We start from the raw sequence: 22,964 nt of genomic DNA, 5'->3' as shown, positions 1-22,964 counted from the left end.
TTCCCCTTTCTTCTTTAGTGCTCACCCCTTGCCGCTTTTTGCTCATTGAGCAAATCCGCGCACCCGTCCACGGGACGCTCCTGGGTATTACCTAATCATTAAAGCCACTCCCGAGGTCCACATGGGCACCCGTGGACTCACCGCCCGAGCACCTGGGCTGTCACTTGATCATTATATAAGCCGGATGAACCACCTGGGCAGGTGCCCAGGTGAGGTCTCCAGCGTCGCGTGACCCGAGCGCTCTGACTCAGGTACTCACTCAGCAACCTTGATTATCGACATAAGCTCATGTACAAGCAAGCCCTCAGTCGCGCGTCGCCTGCGAGACAATATCTATTAACTATTTGAATAGAAAGAGACCATGGCACTGGAGTACTGGGAAAGAAGGTGCTCCACATGGAGCGTCTTAGGGTGCTAAGTTATTATGCCGAAGTTCTTAAGCGGCCTTGTCATGTCTTTTGGATACTCTTTTGATATATCTTTTTAAATGTCTTTTTAGGTGTGTACGGAGGCGGTAAAAAAAGGCATATTCTGTGCAAGAGACTGTTCTATGTATAACCTTTGACTACACTTGCTAATATAGCAAAGAAGACAAACGCTCTCCTACAATATAGGTCATTGACTAGATACTATCTAGCTTAGGAACGTGATACCTTCAATATCACCCAAACACCGATCCACCTTCAGAAGATCATTAATCATTGCGCAAATTTCGCACGCCATAGATGTGGCCCGGTCGAGACTCATCCTCTGCGTCGAAGAGTGAATATCAATTCTCACCCCAGACGGAGTCTCAGTAGAGCAAATCCACACCTCCGATCCGGGTGAGAGTCCACCGACCAGTTTGAGAGACGCGGGCTTGCACCCCAGTGTTAAAGTTAAGCCGTGATTAGCCGTCTGATGCTGCACGATGTACCCGAATTTCGTGGAAGGCGGCCAATCGGTGCAGTGCGAGACGATTGTCCGCAAATCTACAGACTCGGAACCCAGGCTCCGGGCATGCTGGGTTTGGGCATGGAGAAGGTAGTCTCGGGCGGTCATGGACGCACGAGGCTGTACCCGGAACGGGATATAGTTGTTACAGGCGCCTACAACTCGGTCGATGTCGGGGAATGGCAGACTGCGTCCATCGACGGTCTGGCCGACAACGATGTCGGGCCGGTGGAGGTGTCGAGCGAGAACTAGAGCGGCAGCGGCTTTTACGACCGTGGGCAGGGTGACATAAGGTGGGAGCCCTGTTGGTAAAGCGAGATCGCAGGTTCCTGTGACTAACTGGGTGGCTGACTTGAGATCGAGGGGAGATGAGGCAAGGGAAGAGCCCGCCAGGTACTCCTGCCAGAAGGCTCGGTGCTGCTCTTGATCTGAATGCCACGCCCGTTGTTCAAGGTACCAGTCGAAAGAGGTATCTGCGATTTTCTTTTGCTCATTGTATACTGATTCGAGATCGTGGACTAGAATTGGAATGGAACTGGCATCATACTGTGCGTGGGCCAGACGAATGATGAGCCGCTGGTCTGTATGCGTGGGATTGACGATTAGTGTAAAACGGGTCGCGACTCCTGCTGAAGGAACCGAAACAGCCTGCTCCGAATGACAAAGAGATTCACAAAACGAGTCTAACGGGTTATCGGTCGTTATTACCTGCAGAGGGAGATCCGTATCTTCAGCTAGGGTTAATTGGAAGAGCTCCTTGTGATATATAGTAAAGACAACCCGCAAGACACTGTGAGCACGGACAAGTGCCCGAGAAGCATCTCGCAATCGATTCTCATTGAGTTCGCCTTGGAATGGAAACTGGAAATGAAACCATGGATACCGCGAGACGAGTGTTGATTGTGCCTCCGTAGCTGGCCGCGCACTGGTCACGTTTCCTGTCAGGGGCAGTATTCCTTGCTGTTGCAGAAAGCTGAGATGCTGCTGGAAATCCACTGATGTAAGGATAGATGGCTGAGCTGGAGCAGACCAAACAGGGTTCTCTTTACTAGGCCCGTGCAAGGACCGTGCAAGAGATGACAATGAGCTGTTTGGGCTCAGGACGTCCGCCACGGTGAAATCGAACCCGGCACGTCGAGCCGTGGCTACCATTCGCATGGTGAATATCGAATCACCACCAATGACCAGGAAGTTGTCTTCTGCCCCAATGGATTCCTTAGCCATTCCCAGGAGATCAGCCCACATGGCTTGCAGAAGCCGCTCGGCATCGCTAGAGACTGAGGTTTTCGCCAGCGGCGCTGCCCGGTAATTCTGGAGCTCCTCGGAGGAGAGCGACTGGACAGCCGACCGTAGGCTGCGACGGTCAAGTTTCCCCGTCACGGTCTGCGGCATCATCTGGACTGGAATGAATATGGACGGGACCATGTACGATGGAAGGAGCCCTCGAAGGCGCCTCTGCGCCTCGGCCGTACTGTGGCGAAATTCTTCGCAGATCGAGTCTAAAATACCATTAACGTCGCGCTCTTTGGGGTCGTTGGAGTCGAATTTTATATAAGCGACCAGTGTTTCTGCTACGTTGCTGCCAACATCCAAAGAGAGTATCTCGACGGCTACTCCGCTGGCCGCAGGGAACTCACGGAGCGTGTTGGTTTCCACTTCTCCCAGGTCGATTAGTTGGCCGTGCAACTTCAAGCGCGTGCCCTGACGGCCCATGTATCGAATAGTTCCATCATCCTGGTACTGCACGAGATCTCCCGTCCGATAGAGACCCGATGATAGACCTAGGGTCATTTTCTGTCTCCATGCCGGGGACTCTATAAATGAAGCGGCCGTGACATCCGGGAGGTTGAAGTATCCTGCAGCGAGAAAAGGTCCTTCCAGCAGAAGCTCTCCGATGGCTCCGATAGCAGCCAATCGTGACGTGTCAGTGGACATCGTCACCCAGCCGACACCACCAACAATTGACCCGATCGACCCCTGCTTCCACCCCGTTGGTGGAATGGGTCCAACACCGCAGATGGTGGCTTCCGCAGGACCATATCCATTGATCAACGTGCGACCAGGGGCCCAAACATCGACGTTTTCGCGGGTGACGGCTTCCCCTCCTAGGACCAAGGTCGACAGACATGGGACTTCCGAGGGTTGCAAAGTCTGCACAGTTGATGGGGTGAGAAACGCCCAGTTGACCTGGAATCGGCAGATCGCCTCGGCAAGCCCATTTTTACGTTCGAATTCTGACGGAATGCAGAGGGTTCCTCCCGCTGCCAGTGTAGTGAAGATCTCGTATATACTGACATCGAACGCGTACGAGGAGAAATGGAGCACCCGCGAATCAGCTCCAACATTCATCGGTGTACTATGGTACCTAATACTGGAGGCTAAGGTGCTGTGCGGCATAACGATACCTTTGGGACGACCGGTGCTGCCGGAGGTGAACAGCATAAAGGCGGGCGTAGTAGCAGAGACCGGTGAATCAGGGAGGTAGGGCGTCTGGGGCAGGATATCTGTGACCGCTGGATCGAGACGAGTCTCGATTGGTGTGAGACCGCTTGTTAACTCTGCCGTCGTCTGGCTGTTGATCACGACTTGAACTGATATTTCTTTGAGGATATCGTGGATTCTCTGGCGCGGATGATGCAAGTCCAGGAGAATGCACGTACCGCCGGCGCGCAGGACGGCCAGAATGGTGACAACGCTCCATTTACTCCGCTCCAGACAGATCCCTACTGAAGAACCTGGGTGCACGTCCAGCGATCTAAGCCGGTAGGCCAGGGAGGAGGACAAGCTGTCTAGATCCGAATACGTCAATGATCCATCCCATGAACACACAGCCGTAGCCTGTGGTTGGTCGAGACACCGAGTTAGAACCAGATCGTTCAAGGACCGGGAATCCGCCGGAGGTATCTGATAATTCCACTGTTGGAGCTGAACCAGGTCATCCGGGGATACCATATCCACTGCATCTATCTGCTGCGCAGGCTGCTGCATGATTTGACGCAGAATGTGTGTAAACTGACACAGCATCCGGCGCATGGCATCCGGCGAGAGGACATGGGGATCGAATGCAGTATCAATAGTCATCCTGGTCCGGTCTGGGCTAGGTAAGACCGACAACATCATCGCGAACTCGCAGAAGGTTGTATAATCCAGCCCAGTATTGGCGGACCCTTCGACGGTTTCAAAAAGACTCGCATCCTCTGTTTCCTCTGGGGATTGGATTATGAGCTGGCTTTGGAACTGGCAGGCTCTCGTGCCACCTTGGCAACTCCTGGCGATGCGTGGCAACCCGGTCTGTTCATACGGAATCATGGAAGCTAGGGTTTTTTGTACTTGATCCAGTGCGGTCACTATCGAGGTTACAGGCTGCAATTTAACGCGCAATGGTAGGGTTGTGATTGTTGGCCCAACCATGGCCTCAATGGCTGGTACTGAGGCATTGCGTCCACTCAGGGTCGCGCCATACACCACATCGGAGGAATCAGTATAGTGAGCGATAAGCAATGCCCACGCAAGGTAGATGTAAGTAGGGAGGGTATGAGACGTTTGCTTATCTACGCAAAGCCCCTCGATCTGATGTTGGAGGGACTGCGTGGCTGAAGGCCGGTAATTGCTGACCGGAAGCTCAGGAAAGACCGTGGCATCGAGTTCAGCCAGCTGGGTGGTCCAAAACTCCTCCACACCCTGAAGGTCCTGGGTGTATTGAATGAAGGGATAGAAATGCTGCTTCTCCAGCAAGTTACCGTGATACGAGGCTTCCACCTGTTGTCGAACGAGACGTAGCGTCCAGTCATCCGATACAGCGTGGTGACTCGTCAATACCAGCTGACGATCCTTCTCTTTATGAAGGTATTGGACCAATGGTTGTCCGACCAGCTCTGTGAATCCTGGGGATTTGAGAATGGGGTCGGTATGTTCTTGCCAGGCAAAAGTGTCGACAACGACTTGAAAAAACCCATGCGGGGCTTGGATAATACGCGTGCGCAGGATAGGATTGTTGTAAGCCGTGTCCTTCCAAGCGTGTTTCAGCCTGGAGGTATCCACGCCTAGAGGGATTCGAAAGACAATGTTTCCCGTGTACATGCCAGGGTGTTGCAGCGAGGATGCGAACATGCTCTCTTGCAGCGGCGTGCACGGATAGATGTCTTCAATCTGGGACCGTTGCACTTTGCATTGTTCCTGGGCCAGCCTAAGAACATCGTCCTGCACAGAGGCCTCCACCAGACTAAACGGCTCGTAGACAGCCTCGGGCGAAGATGCAATCGTCATGGCCTTGTCTGCCTGCTCGGCGATGCTGACCTCAGCGAGGATATCCTGCATCTGAACGGTCAGCCTGGCCTTTCTTGCAGCCCCGACTAGACGAATAGCCTGGACGGAATCGCCACCAAGGCGCAAAAAGGTATCGTCCATGCCAATGGCGGTGGGCTGGATTTGGAGGATATCAGCATACACTTGCTGTAGTGTTCGTTCACTGGGAGTGGTAGGAGACCGTTTCTCTTTCGTGGAGCACGCAAAGGCATAAAGATCTCTTTGCGAAATTGCCGCTGCGGTGTCTCTCAACAAGCGTCGGTCGATTTTTCCAGATGCTGCCTTGGGTAGACGGGCCAAGGGAATCCACAGATCGGGAACCATGTACCGGGGAAGACGGTTACGCAGCTGCTCCTGGATGGCCTTGAAACTCTCCAGGTGAGAAACATCCGGTGCTAGAAAGAGCGAGCTAGTCGTCTGGGCGGGTAACGGCCCATCAAGAACAACGAATGCGATGAGCCTCTGGCAGTCGTCGGACGTGTTGACCTTCTCCACGACAACTTCAGTGCTGGTGTCCACGAAGTCGTTGATATGATGTTCGACATCGGCGACCTCCACACGCTGCCCTCGAATCTTGAACTGTCCGTCATTGCGACCGACGATGTGAATCGTTCCTGTCTGGTCCTGAGACGCTAGATCCCCCGTCCTGTAAACCCGGTGCTGATACTGCCCCTTGCGCAGCCGTCGAAGCCATGCCGGAGGTTCGATAAAGGCCTTGCGAGTAGCATCACTGTTATTCAAATATCCCCGGCCCACTATTGGGCCTTCAAGAAGTAGCTCGCCAACCTCGTCCCATTCCATCGGCTTTTCCATGTCGTCAGGGTCGACAATCCACGCAACTGCCCCGGTAGGTTTGCCGATATTCTGCACCGAATGTCTAGGCCGGACGCGATGATGGATTGTTGAGTTGACAGAGCATTCAGTAGGCCCGTATGCATTCATCAAGCGGAACCCGAGCGCGCTATAAATGGTCCTGTCTGACTTGCGCATCGGCTCGCCGCCTAGTAGCAACGTGGGCGGCCGCTCTTCGATATTCGCCCAGGTGACTATTCGAGCAAAGGAAGGAGGGAGGCCTACGTGGGTGAGACGGGAAGTCTTCAAGGCGTCTTCGAACAACACCACATCATTTCGTTGAGCCTCACTTGGTACGCAGAGACACGCTCCAGCCATCAGCGTGCTTAACGTCTCCAGGATGCTAACATCAAACGCGTAGGCGGCGAACTGCAGGAGGCGAGACCTGTCGTTGATCTGGAAGGCCTGCGTATGGGACTGAGCGCTTGAGCAATAAGCCTGGTGTTCAATTACGACTCCTTTCGGCTTCCCCGTGGAGCCCGAAGTGAAAGCGACATAGAGTGCATTGCTTGGATGGACCAGCGGCATCTCATGGAGGACACGGCTTGATCGACATGCTCGGTCTAAATTCTCTATAACCATAACATCCCCAAGCTTCAGACACCGCGCTGCCTGGGCTTCCGACGACAATATAAATGGACTTCCGAGTTCGTCGTAGATCTGCTGCAGGCGGGGCAAAGGATGGGCTGGGTCCAGTAGGCTAAACGCGCCCCCACTTTTTATAACGGCGAGGATGGCCACCGTTGTCCATTGGGACTTTTCCATGCAGATGGGAACGAAGCGCTCCGGTCCTATCCCCAAGAGCATCAGTACACGTGCTAGCCGGTCAGTAAGTTCGTCTAGCTCTCGATATGTGAGGGAGCCATCCCATGCATCAACTGCCAGAGAATCTGGGGATTTCCGACACTGGTCTTGGATTACGTTTTGCACGCACATCCCCCAGAATGGTGGAACATCTGGGATGGACGCGGTAGGCGAGGTGGGCAGGAAACCTCCTATTGCATCCAGTAGCCGCAATTGTGGGTGACTGAGCGATTCAACGAAGAGGTGCAAGAAGTTCTCGACGATGCTTTGCGTTCGTCGAGCCCCATCTGCTGCTGAGTTGCTGATGCATATTCGAATTGACAAAAGGCCTTGATCCAGGATACAATGCAGAACGGTTGCGGGTATGAGCCCATCTGTCTGTCCAGCAGATTTGAGCTGTTGCATCCATTTCGGGGATTTACCACCTGCGTTGTTCTTCTCGAGTATAACGATGTGACGAATGGTGGCTTCGCTCATGACATTCCGGTGCTGATGATGCCGCTGGGCCTCTTCATGCAGATCATCCTCCAAAGTATGTAAGTTCTGAGATATTGATGATTCAAGGTCGAAGTCGGGTTCTATGGGTACGAGGCAGCCCGCGTGGTCGTCGGTTTTGCGGATGGGAGCAAACTGGGCGTTTGCATCAATCCCAATGATACCACACCCAGTGTAGTTTCGGAGGTCTCCATGAGATGCGGCCGCACAGAGCATGAGGAGTGCAGGGGAGACATCCTTTAGCGTCAAACCGAGGGCACCGAAGTCAAGGGTACATTCCATCCAACAGCGAAACTTGATCGAGGATGGTACCAGGCATGTTTCTTTTGACTGGACAGGCAGCACCTCATCCGTCGCCTGGTTGTCATGCATTGTCTGGCAACTACCGGTCTTCCGCTAGATATGATGGCTGGATGTATGTAGGTGAGTATCAGGTTGAGACTCTGAGGGCTTTCATCTCTGTGAGCACCGATGAGTAAATGGACATACAGACTAGTGCATCGGCCCCCTGTGTACTTCTTCAAACCTCTTGACTGAATACTGATGCCCCCTGTCGCTCTCTGGACGAATTGGAGGAAGCTGTGAGGTCTGACGTGCACTTCCAGGAGTGACGCGCGATCCCTGCGACGTTCTGCCATATTAGTTTGCTATGTATCAATTTATTTTGTTGACTTGCCTGGCTCGCTTAGTGAATTCATCGGGTTGCACTCGACATGGGCCTCATACTTAGTGCAGTAATACGTCTGTCACCAGAATGGTGGAGGGCCACGCGTACTACCATTACTACTACTTCGTACCAACACCAGGGTATTCAGGATATTCAGGGTGTCTAGGGCTTAGGGCTTAGGGGTAGTGTCTTGATTAGGAATTCAAGTTCTAAGGTTTATAAAAGAGGTCTTGATAATAGCACAGAGCTCTATCATAATCTTCAATTTCCTCTTCTAGTTTCTCAAGCAGTAAGTGTTCAGTTGCTATTTACTACTTCTATATTGTGTACTGTAAAGAGTAGGTTTCCCGACTCCGGCACAATAAATAAGCGCCATCCAATGAATTACCCGGGCGTCATTGTGTCATGAAGGCAGTGACGATCCCCTTTAGTTGTTTGAGCCCCTTGTATATTATTCAATATGGTCCTGTGATGCCAGTGAATTTGGCCCCCATACGCCACCGCAGCGGGTTTAACGGCATGGAGATTCATGGAGCACAAGCATTCCCCGCCGAGCAAATCATATAATATAGATACAATAAGCGAACGGATGGGGCGTAAGCCCTCGAGAATGACGTCGCTTTGGGCTAGAGGTGGGCACAACGGTTGCAGGTGGATGGATGCCCTCGGCCCCGGCCAAATGGAGTTATCTAATAAATACTACTCCGTACTTCATACATCATTATACAATATACAATGATAGCCCCCCTCGGCCACCAAGGGTACGGATGACTCTCAATCAAGTTATGAGGTGGAGATTCCAGGACCAGTGTGGTTTTGGTGCTGGGGTTCTTGGGCTACTGGACTGTTTTTCTGACTGAATACGTCGCGAGATGCGCAATCAAATGAGGACCCCAGGGAAATTTCGGGAAGAGAGGGTCTGAAGTGGATAGATTTATGTTCTGACTGGCCCCCTTTGAATGTGGAGTTTACCAAGACTTATAGGCTGAACCGTTCATGGCTTGAGTTGCTTGACAGTTTTAAGAATAGCGCCTGAGGGTGAAATTGTCAATCTATTCCTACAACTGGCTCGCTAAAACATATCATCGTAGGAGGATCTATGAGCACTCTTCCAACAGTTCAAATGACTTAGAAAAGTAGGTGAGTACCTCTATCCCTCACATTCCATTTGGTTCTGAAACTCCTGTGCGTTCAGCCACGCCCCCGGTCACAAATCTGTTGGTCCCCTGGGGATCTAATTGGTCTTGCATGGGTTAACCCTTGTCTACGCACACACCTTCTACCCCATACACACCTCCAGGACTTCACCGGATGAGGATAAATAGGCCGTGCATGTCACTAATAAGTTTTACGGATACGCACTTGGAATCAATTGAGAATCAAGGCAAATCATACTAGTTGAGAATGGAATTGTTCGTGAGGGACAGTAAGCAAAAAGCAAGAAAGTAAAAAGCAAAAAGCAAATAATCGAAAGAAGAAGGAAACGCACTATGAAATGCAAATGGTAGCATTTACGTAGTCAAAACCCCTAGTCCACATAATTCGGATTCATATTGAAAAGTATTCTGTATTGATCATTTGTTGACTGATTTCAGGCTAGTTCCATTTTTTTATATTAATTTCCGGTCCATTTGGGGCTATTTCCATTCGAGTGGTTTCTCCGTACGGAGTATGTTATAGGTCGGATTTCATTTCGTTCCCGAATAAAACATCCGATCAGACTAGCTTCAGGTAGGGCTGCGCTCGGCCCCTGGTTCCATAGGGATGAAAATGGAAATTGAAGCCTTGGACTTCGCGTATGTAGTTCGCTTCGACCGATGACACGTTTACTCGCATGGGGATCCTTGGGCCTCCATGCGAGTCAGGAACCTACCTATTCTGGTGGGTCCAGGCGTCCATTGAGTCGAAAACGCCATTGTGATCGGCAATGTAGCGTTAGCGTGGAACCCATCCCGGCGAGGGCTGAGGGGGGGCCGCTAAAAGGGGGGGCCGTCCTGTCCCCGCGGGGAGTCCCCGGGAGGAGCGATTGGCTCTTGAACTCTTGAACATCCGAAGATGTGGGCCACGGTGTATGGAAGTGTAACCTATCCGGCCGTCGGCATCGGAGACAGCGTCAAACAGGGCCGAGGTTAGGATGGGAGAGGATGAAGAGGGCAACTAAGGCGAGTTTCATGAGTAATATTCAACATGATTTGACCCCCGGCCCCAAAGGTCGATTCATTCATGGTCTTACTATGGGTGATAGGGCACGCTTAGTGGCTCAGTGGCTCACGTAGGACAAAGGAAAGACCCTTGGTCCACCAGCCTCTCCCCCGTTTTCCCCCGGTTTCCCCCATGGAGAGTACATGGAGAGTACATGGAGAGAGTATGGAGGGTCGGGCGAGATTCCTCTTGCGGTGGCCGAAGAAGTGATCTACCTCCACGAGGCAATACCAGCCTGGGATGAGACAATAATCCCAGTCAGTAATTTAGTATTCTATTAGATTAAATTAATCCATGTCAGTTAGTCGTTCGATTAATTCCCATTCAAATGATTTCTTTGATCCCATGTACAACATACAAACCAAATAAACCTAACTTAACCATCTACTTTAAATCTTCCTTCGAATATCCAACCTTAACTCGACCATCTATATGAACGGGTGGTCCATTCTCCTTGGCGGGAGAGCTTCTTTGCCCTTGGCAGCGGGCCAATCCTCGGCCGCGAGAACCGAAAAGTCTTAAGCCGCTGCCGTGACTCCATTCACATGAATGGGGGCGCTTGGCCTTCTTGGCGACCCGCGAGACTTGCCCCTCCCCATGTCGCTTGTCCACTCACAACCCCGGAAAGCCCTCAGCCCCCAAGGCGGGTCGCGACACTTGCCTACGGTCTCCAAGCCGCCGCCGTCATCTTTAAACTTCCCTCCCCATGGCGGGACCAACCGATGGAGACCAGTGGGGCCTGGGGCCCCTGATGCCCGCAGACCCAGAAAGCAGACGCATACATCTGAAAAGGATACAAAAGCGTCACCCACCCCGGAGTCTGTTCCTGTTCTTTCTTTGTCGTTTCAGTACCTCCTTATCCTCCCTAGTTTAGTTAGGTAGAGGCAAAGCAGCATCGCAATATGTGGACAACCAACTCCGGCCTCCGGGGCAAGAAGCTCCACTGGGCCATCACCCTCACCTCCGTCGTCGGTTTCTCCCTGTTCGGTTATGATCAGGGTTTGATGTCCGGTATTCTGCAAGGTACATCTTTCATCGGCGAGTTCCCTGTCCTCGATAAAAACCACCCTGGCAACAGTGCCGAGCATGTCTCCGTTCTACAAGGTGCTGTCAACTCCTGCTACGAACTGGGATGTTTCTTCGGTGCTATCTTCACTCTCTGCTTCGGCCAGCGCACTGGCCGTACTCCATTGCTGGTCACCGGTGGTACTCTCATGGTGATCGGTACCGTCCTCTCTACAGCTTCCTATGGCCATTCCTGGGGTCTGGGTCAATTTGTGATCGGTCGTGTAATCTCCGGTCTTGGAAACGGTATGGATACCGCTACAATCCCTGTCTGGCAGTCAGAGTGCTCTAGGGCCCACAACCGTGGTTTCCTCGTCTGCTTCGAGGGTGCCATTATTGCTGTTGGTACCTTTATTGCCTACTGGATCGATTTCGGTCTTTCCTACACCGATTCCTCTGTCCAGTGGCGATTCCCCGTCGCCTTCCAGATCATCTTCGCTATCGGCGTTATAATCGGTGCTCTTATGCTACCCGAGTCTCCTCGTTGGTTTATTATGCAGGGCAAAGATAAGGAGGCTCTCCAAGTCATGGCTCAGCTTAATGACAGTACCGAGGATGCGGAGGACACCCTTCGCGACTTTAACCTAATTAAGGCTGATATGAAGGCTGTTGAGGCCCAACAGTCTCACAGCTGGAAGACCCTCTTTACCTTCGGTAAAACCCAAGAGTTCCAGCGTATGATGATAGGTTGCTCCGGCCAGTTCTTCCAGCAATTCACTGGTTGCAATGCAGCTATCTACTACTCTACCCTCCTTTTCGAAAACAACCTTCATATGGACCATAAGTTGGCTATGATCATTGGCGGTGTTTTCTCCACTGTCTACGCTCTCGCTACTATCCCCTCCTTCTTTATGATTGAGAAAGTCGGACGCCGTAATTTGTTCTTTATCGGTTTCCTCGGCCAGGGTCTTAGTTTTATAATCACCATGGGTTGCCTAATCGACGAGACAACCCAAAATGCCAAAGGTGCCGCCGTCGGTATCTTCCTCTTCATCTGCTTCTTCGCCTTCACTACACTACCTCTCCCTTGGATCTACCCTCCCGAGATCAATCCTCTTCGCACACGTACCATGGCTGCTTCTGCTTCCACTTGTACCAACTGGATTAACAACTTCGCTGTTGTCATGTTCACCCCCGTTTTCTCAAACCAGAGTTCCTGGGGTCTCTACCTGTTCTTCGCCCTGGTCAATTTCACCGCCATTCCCTTTGCCTACTTCTTCTACGTTGAGACTGCTGGTCGTGATTTGGAAGAAATTGATGTCATCTTCGCCAAGGCTCACGTTGAGAAGAAGTGGCCCTTCCAAGTCGCCCAGGAGCTGCCTAAGCTCAGCGTTGAGCAGATCGGCCAGATGCAGATCGAGCTTGGCTTGGCCACCACCGACCACCATGCCATTGAGTCCGAGAAGGTTGAGATTGCTACCAGCAGTGGCGAGAGCGAGAATAAGCGTGAGCTGTAAAGCAGAGGTTGTGTGAGAAGGGAGCGTTGGAAATAGCGTGGTAAATAGCCATCGCCATATATAGTTGTCCCGGGTATCAGTACCCTGCCGGGACATCGGGCTTCACTGCCTGATAGAACCATGAATTGAAATTTATTTACTTCCTAGAACCACCGCTTCCTTGATAAGTTTTGAAGTGCTCCAACGGACTGTGAAATAGTGTATTGTAGAGTGTAGCCGGCAGAGTTAAGCGTTGAGACTATGTACTTGTAGAATCATTCGTATCGAGCTCCTACGTTCACTGCGAAGGGAGTAATATCACAAAGATAAGATTTCCATCCAGCATCAAATTTACAATTAAACAGCTCAACGGGCCTGAACGGTTATTAGATTTAACTGTTAGAAACATTTCATCAACTCTCCCAGAAGACGTCTACTTTTTTTTCTCCCAGCCCTGCATTTTCAAGTGGTGTTACCGCCGTATGATTTATTGTCGAATCCGATATTAGCTTGACAACCATGAAGCTTGTGATCCATTTCCTCGTGGTTTGAGGTCCGAGGTTCAAGAAAATGCACCTGGGCACCTTGGAAACAAGCAAACGACCTCGAAGCATGTGATAGGACAAACATACGGACCATGAGATCGGAGGCTTTTCTAGGGCTTTCCTGAGACAGGGGTAATCAGTAAAAATCGTAAATGTTAAATGGGATTTTTAGCTGCTAGAGCATCACATGTCACGTGGTGAAATTGTTAGTCTCTGCCTTTGTTTTTAGTCACAAGAATGGGCATGTTGTATTTAGTTACTCAGTGAGCATGACCTTAGTGCTGATTGAGCATACCCTGGGTGTTTCCTGGAAGCCCAAGGCATAGTGGTTGTACGCTATCAATATGCGGATCGTGAAGATGATTAAGAAGCACACGAGCCGGCGTCGAAGGGCAGTGTGTAAATCATTATAAGTGCTATTTGATAGGAATCAAGGGAATGTGAGTACTGTCATTCGTCACAATTCTGAAATTCACGATATACATAGACTGGACCCGAGTTATTGGCCAGTTCAAAGTCGTTGAATTCATAGTCTAAGGACATGTACCCTTTGGTTCATCTCGGAGAACTCACAGCTAGGCCAAATATCAACGTTGTAAAGAATATTACTGCGTTGAGTATGTATTTGATCAGTTATGAACATTGAATAAGTTATTAAGACAATTCCATGCCGTATAACTTGGGGACTGGAGTAAATGCGGGCAGGGGAACCTTGGGAAATCTGCCCCGCCGATAAGATCTCAAATTATTTCCGGAGAATTTCCTTCCTTTCTTTTGCAATTGATCTCTCTGCCCTTCTACATTTACGATATCCACCAATACAAATTAAATCTTCAGCAATGGGACCGCCTCGCCGAAAGATGTTGGCTACAGCAGAGGGAACCTTGACTCCTCCTGACGAGCTGTCCGACACTCAGCAGATCGTGCGAGCAATTAAAGCCACCGGAAACAACATCTACCTGGTCGAACAAACAGACAAGAAGCAGATGCTCGTCGAATTACCTGCACGATTCCGCTCCGCTATCTGGATCAAGCGCAGCTCGTACGTCGTGGTCGATACCAAGGGCCAGGAGGAGCGGGACAATAAAATTCGAGGAGAGATTGTCAATATCGTCAGAGACGAGAAGGCATGGAGAAAGGCTCCCTTCTGGTATGTATTTTTGATTAAGATTTAGCCACAAACTCGTTCGCTAATTGGTATTGCTTTTCCCACAGGCCTAAGGAATTCGTGAAACAGCAGGTTGTATTGGCTGCTGACTCTGACGACGAAGAGGAAGAGTCTCGTGTGGGCCGAATGCCTTCCTCCGACGAATCAGACTGAATGATCGCCTTTCAAAGGCACCAAGCGTTTGTTCAATGGCAGTCGCTACGGTACACAGGGATTCTGGGCTATCAACAATGATTCTTGAAATATGCACGTCTCAGTATGAATTGGGGCCAGGGTATCTCTCATTTTTGGACAGTTGCCTTGTCGCGACTGCTTTCCTTGTCACTCTTCTTATCTACCTCGCTCGAGCCATTGAACAACACGCCAAAGACCTGGACCGCGAGCGATAACACCGCAGCCGCCGAGCTTGCGTTTGTGCTGGGGAAAACGTTCCAAGCCCACTCTTGCAGCGCCCATACGGCGTATATAAGAACTGGGTGGATACCTGCGCGCCAGAGAAGGAAGGGGGTCGCCCACGCGAGATACGCGAAAAACTGGTAATGCAAGGACCTGGCGCAAAGCAAGCCGATGGCTAGTGAGCTCAACATGACAGTCATAGTGAAGGATTTTGAGAGTGGAATTGTCTTTTGGCGTCCCTGGAGAGTATGCTGGAGGAAGCGAACCATGTTCGAGCCTGAAGGTTTTACCCAGATTCCGAAGAAGATAGCCAACAAGGATATATGCAGCACCATCAGACCCACAGAGAACTCCCTTGAGAGAAATGTTTCTTCTCCTACAAACCGCCAGTTCACTGTCCATTTGAACATGAATTGGCGGGATAGCTCAAATGCCCGAGAGAGGTAGCCTGTAGTGTTAGTCTGGAGAAAGGGAACCGCAAGTAGGACCTGTAATTTTTTGCGTTAGCTGACTCCCCAGAACTCAATTAACCTTCGAAGTACTCACCTGGATAAGAACAGCCATAAATCCAAGCGAAATGCTTCGCACCAATCCCAAACTGAGAAGAGTGATGGCCGCAATAGCAGGCACAAGCAGCACGAGTGTCATTTTAATCGCAACCCCAAAAGACCACACCGCAATCCCTGCCGTCCAATTGCGTCTCAGACACAGATATATAGCAAGCCACATAGCGAAAGTCGCAACCCCATCATTGAACATGCGCAAGACGAATATGCTATGTAGCCGTTTGGACAGAGCAAGAAGCGGGAAAAGGTATGGAGGTGCCCCCGTTTGTCTGTAGCAGGCTACTACCACAGCCAATGTAGCCAGGTAGAGTCCGGCGAAGAGCGTCTGCCCGAGGAGAATATCACGGCCTTCATCGGTGAGGTGGTAGAGGAGAGTGTAGATGTATACGTGGGCGGCGGGGTAGACGAGCGGACCGGTTGAGCCTTTGATCAGGGGGTAGTCACGTTCGCCGGAGATATATAGAGAGACCTGTTGCATGTACGTCGACCAGTCAATCTCAGTGTCTGTGGTTGTTGCTTGGTTAGCTGGGTTTGGTTCAGTACGCGACACCTGGACGCGGCCTTACAGGCGATCTTCCATATGACGAAGGCGCAGAGTAGCGCGTCGCCTAAAATGAGGAGAGGTGCAATCCATCGCGTATGTTTCTGGTTAGTGAGCACGTCGTAGACGAAGCTCTTAGCTGTCAATGCCATGGCGAGATACGCTCGATGGTTGACAGGGAGAATAGTCGAGGTGGCCGGAGCTGGCTCCGCCTACTACGTAAGTGTCTACAATTGCATTTAAGTTGGAGGTAACACGTTTTGGTCAAGGCAATTATATACATGTAACTTTTGACTATGTCTAGTCTTAATATAATTGGTATTTGTTTTATACATCTCAGTGTACATAGGGAATACATATGTTGTAGGTTCTAGCTCGCATTCGGGACCCCGAGCATGGTCTTTCTTCTAAACATCCACCGGTCCACCCAACCCTTATAGTCAAAATCCATGGTATCATTAAACAGCCGAGAAAACAAAATGCAAAAGAATCGAAGGAGAGAGTGTGGATGTGCACGCATTATCGGTCTCCTTCTGACAGGGCGGTTTGCTGGTGCTGGCCATTCGCTTGGATGTCCCGGAAGCCCAGCAATTCCCCCAAAACTCCTTTGGGTTTGGGAACGGGGCATTCTCGATTGATGTGGGAGAGTTTCTCTGCTTCCGCCTCCATTTGAAGGAATGTTGAGACCTCCTCGTCCATGACAGCTGGCATGGGCTGATCCTGCTGACTGCCTTCTGGGCCCACTTCGAGATCCTTACGCCGTCTGCGTCGGAAGCGTGGTGCTTGTTGTCCATCGGTTGTCATGGTCATCTCCGAATCGGCAAAGGTGCGGCGTGGGGCAGGACAGGGGAAGACGTGCGGTATTCCGACAACTAGGAGAGATGCGAGGAGGGTGCCGGCGAATAGGCCGGTGGTTGACCGCGACCGGGGATGTAGATGTGGCGGCATTGTGTACAAAGTGAGAGAGAATGATTATTGAAGTTCAATTGAGACGAGGTGGGCGTGGCCGGCTGTTTCTGGAATTTTTCAGGCCATCGGAGGGCTTCGGAGTGGGCTGGCTGGTGTAGTCGGATAGGAAGGGAAGAAATAGTGCGCAAAAGGAGGTCAATTGAATGTTCAGTAAGAATTGTTCAAGTTGACAAGCTTCTGAACCCCCGACAGTAATTGTGAAGGTAGTTCTCAAAGGAAATCGTGGGGAGAGAAGACAGCGAAAGGCTCTGGGTGCATCTAATCTTATCTGGCTCCCGCGTGATTGGATGTTCCGCTTTCTCTCAAGTCTCTGCGTCGCGCATCATAGCTTCGCGAAGATGAGACTGTATTTTTCGGAGAACTGAGCCATCTGATTTCTTTTTGGGGATTTCTCGACTTCGATACAGTTCCCCCTTTCCTTCCCCCTCCCTCTTTCGACAATATGAGTGACCTAGACCGGTATGGCAGCAACCCCTCAACCCTCTAGACCTCCATCGTTCACCGTCAAACTAATGTTTTGTATAATAGGGCGATCGAGCAGCTGCGGGCCTGCCGCCTGATCCCCGAAAGCCAGGTCCGCGAGCTGTGCTACAAGGCGCGTGAGCTCCTGATCGAAGAAGGCAATGTTGTGTCCGTCGACGCTCCCGTGACCATCTGCGGCGATATCCACGGCCAATTCCACGATTTGATGGAACTATTCCGCGTCGGCGGCGACGTTCCCGACACCAACTACCTTTTCATGGGCGATTTCGTCGACCGTGGTTTCTACTCCCTTGAATCCTTCCTTCTCCTCCTTTGTTTGAAAGTCCGATACCCCGATCGCATCACCCTGATCCGCGGCAACCACGAATCACGCCAAATCACAACAGTATATGGATTTTACGACGAATGTATTCGCAAATACGGCAGCGCCAATGTATGGCGATATTGCTGCGAAGTATTCGACTACCTAGCCCTGGGCGCGATCGTGCTCGGCGCGAGCTCAGAGCTAGAACCCTCCTCCAACACAGCACTCTCAAGCATGCCGATTGATGACAGCGAGCTGGAAACAGAAGTACTGAATTCCAGAGGCGAAGTCACAATGAGTACGTATCGCGCGCGACAACGTTCGTCTTCCGATGCATCCACAGACTCTAGAAATATCTCCCCGCCACGAGACATCTCCGCCGCTCCAGGCCAAGCTGCCGCGCCCTCACGATCGGGTGCGCCGGGGACAGGTGCGAGCGGCGATGGCAACGGCAGCGCCTCAACTAGCCGGACTGGTGCGGTGCTCTGTGTACACGGTGGATTGTCACCGCTCATTGACTCTGTCGATAAAATTCGGCTGATTGACCGCAAGCAAGAGGTGCCACACGAAGGTGCCATGTGCGATCTGCTCTGGTCAGATCCGGATGAGATCGAAGGCTGGGGATTGAGTCCTCGTGGAGCTGGGTTCCTCTTCGGCGGTGATATCGTCAAACAGTTCAATCATCTTAATGGCTTGTCTCTTGTCGCGCGTGCCCACCAGCTTGTTATGGAGGGATACAAAGAGATGTTTGATGGCGGTATCGTCACTGTCTGGTCTGCTCCAAACTACTGCTACCGCTGCGGCAATGTTGCCGCTATCCTTGAGCTGGGTGAAGACGCAAGTGGCGGCGGCACTGTTGCTCGCAGTAACGGTGAATATGGTCGGAGCAATGGAATTGTTACAGATAATAGAGTTGTCAGTCCTGGAAGGAGATATCGTGTCTTTGAGGCTGCAGCGCAGGATACAAGGGGCATGCCTGCGAAGAAGCCTGTCGCTGATTATTTCTTGGTAAGCTCTTTCTTTTCCGTTGTCGACTGATATCATTTTGCTAACATCCATGCCATGTAGTGATACCATCCCACGCACCTTTTTTCTTCTTTTTATATGGTTCTCTTGGAAGTAGCATTTTGCGCCTTGGTGTTGGTTTTTGAGAACTAATGATCATCTATGACAAATCTTTTGATACTTGCACCTCTAAATGTCCTTGTCTGTAAATTTATCATAAGATTTCAAACAAATTGTAGATGGCATAACCATAAACGCCCGCACAAGACAAAAACCCCCTAAAGTGGTATCAAAAATCGAATGAGATATGTTCCCATAAATCAAAATTCACGACGTCCATGCGTTATTTCCACCTATCCTATCCCCATACCCAGTCTTGTCATTGGGTGACCCAACTGTCGATATTCTCCCGGGGGCTTGGGGCTACTCATCGCCAGGACTAGAATGCTGAGCAACAGACATGAGGTTACCATCCTGATATTGAATCAGAGAAGGCTGGTTTGGGGGAGGAGTATTCCAAGTACCACTACCACTCCAACCATCCATGCCAATGCCATACGCGTTAGCATTTCTCGACCACCAGTCCTGGCTCTCTTCGACCAGGTTTTCGGTTCCATCATACCCAGACACGGGCGATGCAACCGATGTCGGCGTTGCGTTTTGGGGTGAAATATGCGCCCCAGAGCCATCGTACCACTTATTCGAATGGGGAGAAGAGGGAGCTGGAACGGATCTTTGGAGGGGGGTGAATTGGTAGGCCATCTGGGGCCGGAGATATGTTGGTTCGGGAGGGGCAAACTCGGGCCGCTGGGTTTGGTGTGGATGCATTCCTTGCATTGAGGGGAACGGTATTGGGGCAGCGGCGAGGGGTCCATATTGAGGACCCATCGGTGGATCAACCATGGCGATGGGTTCGGTGTGAGAATGTGGGAATGGGAGCACGGATGGTGAGAATTGGCTTGAGCTTGTAGCGGGTTGTAACATGGTTGCGATGGGAGAGCTGTCGGATGTTGAGGGGGAAGTCGCTTGGTCCCAAGAGCCCCAGGATCCCCATTTGTTATGTGTTCGTTCAAAGATGGAGATTGCTTCGGGCGGTAACTCTACTTGCCACTTATTTGCAGATATGTCGAGGATACGGAGGGTACGTCGAGCACAGAGCCAGCCCTCTGCCATTTCTTCGAGATTCTTGAGGCCGTGTATCACGTCTCTCTGGGCATTTTTGTCGGGGAGGTTGAGAAGATGGACGGTGCATGCAGTGTGGGCAATATAGACGGCGATGTTGCAGATCTGTTTCAGTCCATATCCTCGTTTGTATATACGCAGCAGCTTGGAAACAGTTGCGGCAGCCTGAGTGCATATCTTGCGAGGTGAGACATGGGAAGGAAGTGGAGTATTGGCCTTGGTGTACTTCAGGAATGGTCGGTACAGATGGATTATCTGGAGCTGATACAGCATGCTGAGATAACAGTTAGCTAAAGTGACACCATGTGCATAGTTTTGTGTCAACTTACTGCATGACAAGTACTTGTGGTAGCTGTCCTTCTTTTGCCATCAGTTCCCTGGGCAATTTGTTTTTCCACGCCTCAAGTCGGGTGTGAACATCGCTCAGTTTCTTCAGTTCCGACTGTTTAGGCTGGGAATTTTCAAGTTCGGTTGGGTGGTAGAAGAACACAAGCACATCGCTGCTGATCTCACACAGTTTGGATATTTGGAGCGCGACAGCCCTGGTTCGTGAAGCTTGCGTGTGCTCATGACCAACTCCAGAATCTGTGTAGGGCGACCATAGCTCTATTTCTTCTTGTGGCAACACATCAAACTTGGGCACGTTGGCGTTGGTTGAGGTCAGCTGGGGTTGACGACCGAGGTAATTTGACCAGCATCTGTAGAGTATTAGAGGTGCGTTAGAGATAATAAAGGCAATGGAGACTGACTTGTCAATGAGATAGCAGCCCCAAAAGGTGATCCGCCGAGCATCAATCTCTTCGTCGCTGAGACTGTGCGCCCCAAGATTTGCCGAATCGAGATTTAACCCTAGATCAAAAGCCATGCGGAAACTGAGACCACTATAGACCCAGCCTTTCCCTTCACGGCCACATCCCGCCTCTCGGACAGACATAAGTGCGAATGCCTGGACGGTGCATAGCTTTGCGTTCTCATGTTCGTCATTTTGCAAAACGAGTCGCTTCGCCTCTCTGAAGAAATGATTTCCGGCTGTTGCAAGATTCTGGGGATCATCAAAGGCACCTTGCCATGAGCTGAAATGGCAGCCCAGAGCTAGGATAGCATTGACGAGTAATGCAGAGCAATATGAACTGGAAACACCGCGGATGTAATCCCGATAGAACATATTCTTGGACAATGTAGTGAAGAAGGGATAGTGCCATGTAAAGTACATGGTCATCAGATGGCTGATTAGGGAGTCGTCGTCTGTGACTTCGGTCCACCGGCTCACAGCGTGTGTTTGGTTTTCGGTATCGAGGTTGTTTTGAATCGAAGCAGACTCGTGCAGCTCGGATCCTGGCGGCAAGAAGATGAGGTTCGAGGTACCTCCAATAAATTTCCGAGAACCATCAAGCATGAGCTCACTCATTTTGCCAGCCAGCTCTGACTCGAATTGATCTATCTCAGCTGTGTTCTCGTTGCTGGCTGGCTCTGCTGCTTTGTTCGTAGACATAAGCCCCTTCTCCTGGGCGATCACCGAGGTGGCTACATCTTCAAGATCGTCGCAAGAGCGAATCTGACGTACTAATTCGAAAGCGTCTGCTTCTTCGTAGTTTAATATTGCCTGGATCAATGTCTGTAAGGTGGTGTTTCGGGTCCGTAATGTATCGGTGTCTTTCTTGTAAACACCTTTGCGACGGTGATCCGAGTTTGGATCATATACACCTACGAAGGGTTAGCAATGATAGTATTGCTCTTTTGTAAAAAAGATGTACATACATGGTGTATGGTATACCGAGGAGCAAGCTGCACAGCTGGGCAGGTTCCCGTCACACTACACGCAGATATTATTAGTAATCTGACATCTCAATAGATACCTAGGTACCTGAATATGAAAGTCCAACCTTTGACTTCCTTTTGCGGCAGGCGACACAGGCTGTGCTGACGCATCGCCTTTTGGACGGTTGGGCGCTCATAATTTCAAATATTTTGATAGGTGCGATTCAAGAAGTGAGTATGACGGTTTCTCCGCGGGGTCTCTTCGCATGCCTAGTGGTCGTGTTTGCCGGTGACTGGTCCAAACCTCGACATGGGATGTCCATCTTTTAGAGTACAGAGCTCGTTAATAAAACATGATGGCTTGCTAGATCGAGGGTGCACACGGTGGCTATGTCGGCATGTTAGTCTCCCGGACCATCCATGGCGATCCGGCCCATCTAGCCAGGCGCTAAGATCGGAGATTGCGCCTTACAATGAGGAAATGTCAACGCACCAGCTACGCTTGAAGATCTACACAGGCCGGATGGCAATTGTAGAAGGAATGGAATACCCCACGATTGCAATGACCCGCAGTGGAGATGGGGACGAGCTCAGTGCAAAACTTGGTGAGATTGGAGATTGGTGACGCCCTCGAAATGATTGGATGCAAACAGGACGACGCAAGATGTGGTTATCGCCGGCCTCTGGATGGCTGTGCAGGTGTTGGATGTCCATTTTCGATAAGCGGCTGACTAATGTCTTCATGTGGGGAACTACCCGGTGGACAAAACATATGATTCTTCATTCCATATGATTATATTGCTGTAATTGTTATAGAAAATGGAAATCTATTTAGATGTATGCCAAGTGATTCTTAGGATATTATCTCCGATACATGTTACGGATCCCACTTGAAGGATTCAAGCCTTCAGTGGGTTACATAGAGGGATGGGGGTTACATGGATGTTTGTCTATCGTACCGTCCCCTCCAGTGGGGGGTTTCTTATTAGAGCTGCCGCTTTAAGGAGGGCGGACTTAAGTTCTCAGAGTAGATGTCAGCACGGGTTCAGTCACGTGCATGACAATGGATATTCAAAGGTTATACCCTTTTTACCGCCTTTCTATACATCTAAAAAGACCATCTAAAAAGATAACAAGGCTGCACAAGCGGCCAACTATTCTTATCCGATATAACGAAGATAACTTATCCCTTCCTACCATACGGTCGCGAAAAAAAAAAAAAAAACATTACTAATTTACCGATATTATAGGAAGATCAATACTCCGAATCTGCTAGTAGTCCTAATAT

General features: G+C 50.7%; 7 protein-coding genes across 7 annotated transcripts; 3 read left to right on the top strand and 4 right to left on the bottom strand.

Moving 5' to 3' along the window:
* Positions 1-633: 633 nt before the first annotated feature.
* Positions 634-7,761, bottom strand: ftmA (nonribosomal peptide synthetase ftmA; the record flags this gene model as incomplete). The annotated part of the gene is made up of 1 exon (XM_056875526.1): positions 634-7,761. One exon carries the CDS (start codon positions 7,759-7,761, stop codon positions 634-636), a length of 7,128 nt encoding a protein of 2,375 aa, XP_056727714.1.
* Positions 7,762-11,160: 3,399 nt separating this feature from the next.
* N7487_007795 (sugar porter family MFS transporter) lies at positions 11,161-12,780 on the top strand (the record flags this gene model as incomplete). The annotated part of the gene is made up of 1 exon (XM_056875525.1): positions 11,161-12,780. The coding sequence occupies one exon, from the start codon at positions 11,161-11,163 to the stop codon at positions 12,778-12,780; it is 1,620 nt and encodes a 539-aa protein (XP_056727713.1).
* Positions 12,781-14,143: 1,363 nt separating this feature from the next.
* On the top strand, positions 14,144-14,625 carry N7487_007794 (putative eukaryotic translation initiation factor eIF1a-like protein; the record flags this gene model as incomplete). Its single annotated transcript, XM_056875524.1, has 2 exons — positions 14,144-14,454; positions 14,520-14,625. The coding sequence occupies 2 exons, from the start codon at positions 14,144-14,146 to the stop codon at positions 14,623-14,625; spliced, it is 417 nt and encodes a 138-aa protein (XP_056727712.1).
* A 128-nt stretch (positions 14,626-14,753) lies between these two features.
* Positions 14,754-16,127, bottom strand: alg3 (dolichyl-P-Man:Man(5)GlcNAc(2)-PP-dolichol alpha-1,3-mannosyltransferase; the record flags this gene model as incomplete). Its single annotated transcript, XM_056875523.1, has 3 exons — positions 14,754-15,356; positions 15,415-15,938; positions 16,001-16,127. 3 exons carry the CDS (start codon positions 16,125-16,127, stop codon positions 14,754-14,756), a joined length of 1,254 nt encoding a protein of 417 aa, XP_056727711.1.
* Positions 16,128-16,494: 367 nt separating this feature from the next.
* N7487_007792 (uncharacterized protein) lies at positions 16,495-16,923 on the bottom strand (the record flags this gene model as incomplete). Its single annotated transcript, XM_056875522.1, has 1 exon — positions 16,495-16,923. The coding sequence occupies one exon, from the start codon at positions 16,921-16,923 to the stop codon at positions 16,495-16,497; it is 429 nt and encodes a 142-aa protein (XP_056727710.1).
* A 463-nt stretch (positions 16,924-17,386) lies between these two features.
* N7487_007791 (serine/threonine-protein phosphatase) lies at positions 17,387-18,802 on the top strand (the record flags this gene model as incomplete). The annotated part of the gene is made up of 3 exons (XM_056875521.1): positions 17,387-17,403; positions 17,473-18,739; positions 18,800-18,802. 3 exons carry the CDS (start codon positions 17,387-17,389, stop codon positions 18,800-18,802), a joined length of 1,287 nt encoding a protein of 428 aa, XP_056727709.1.
* Positions 18,803-19,159: 357 nt separating this feature from the next.
* On the bottom strand, positions 19,160-21,873 carry N7487_007790 (putative C6 transcription factor (NirA); the record flags this gene model as incomplete). The annotated part of the gene is made up of 5 exons (XM_056875520.1): positions 19,160-20,192; positions 20,248-20,616; positions 20,668-21,622; positions 21,677-21,731; positions 21,802-21,873. 5 exons carry the CDS (start codon positions 21,871-21,873, stop codon positions 19,160-19,162), a joined length of 2,484 nt encoding a protein of 827 aa, XP_056727708.1.
* Between the last annotated feature and the right edge of the window lie 1,091 nt (positions 21,874-22,964).

Source organism: Penicillium crustosum (assembly GCF_028827405.1).
Source record: "Penicillium crustosum strain IBT 35664 chromosome Unknown utg000003l_segment0_segment0, whole genome shotgun sequence".
Classification (NCBI taxonomy): Eukaryota; Fungi; Ascomycota; class Eurotiomycetes; order Eurotiales; family Aspergillaceae; genus Penicillium; species Penicillium crustosum.
Note: the sequence above shows the minus strand (reverse complement) of the source record. Positions and strands in the feature narration are given on the sequence as shown.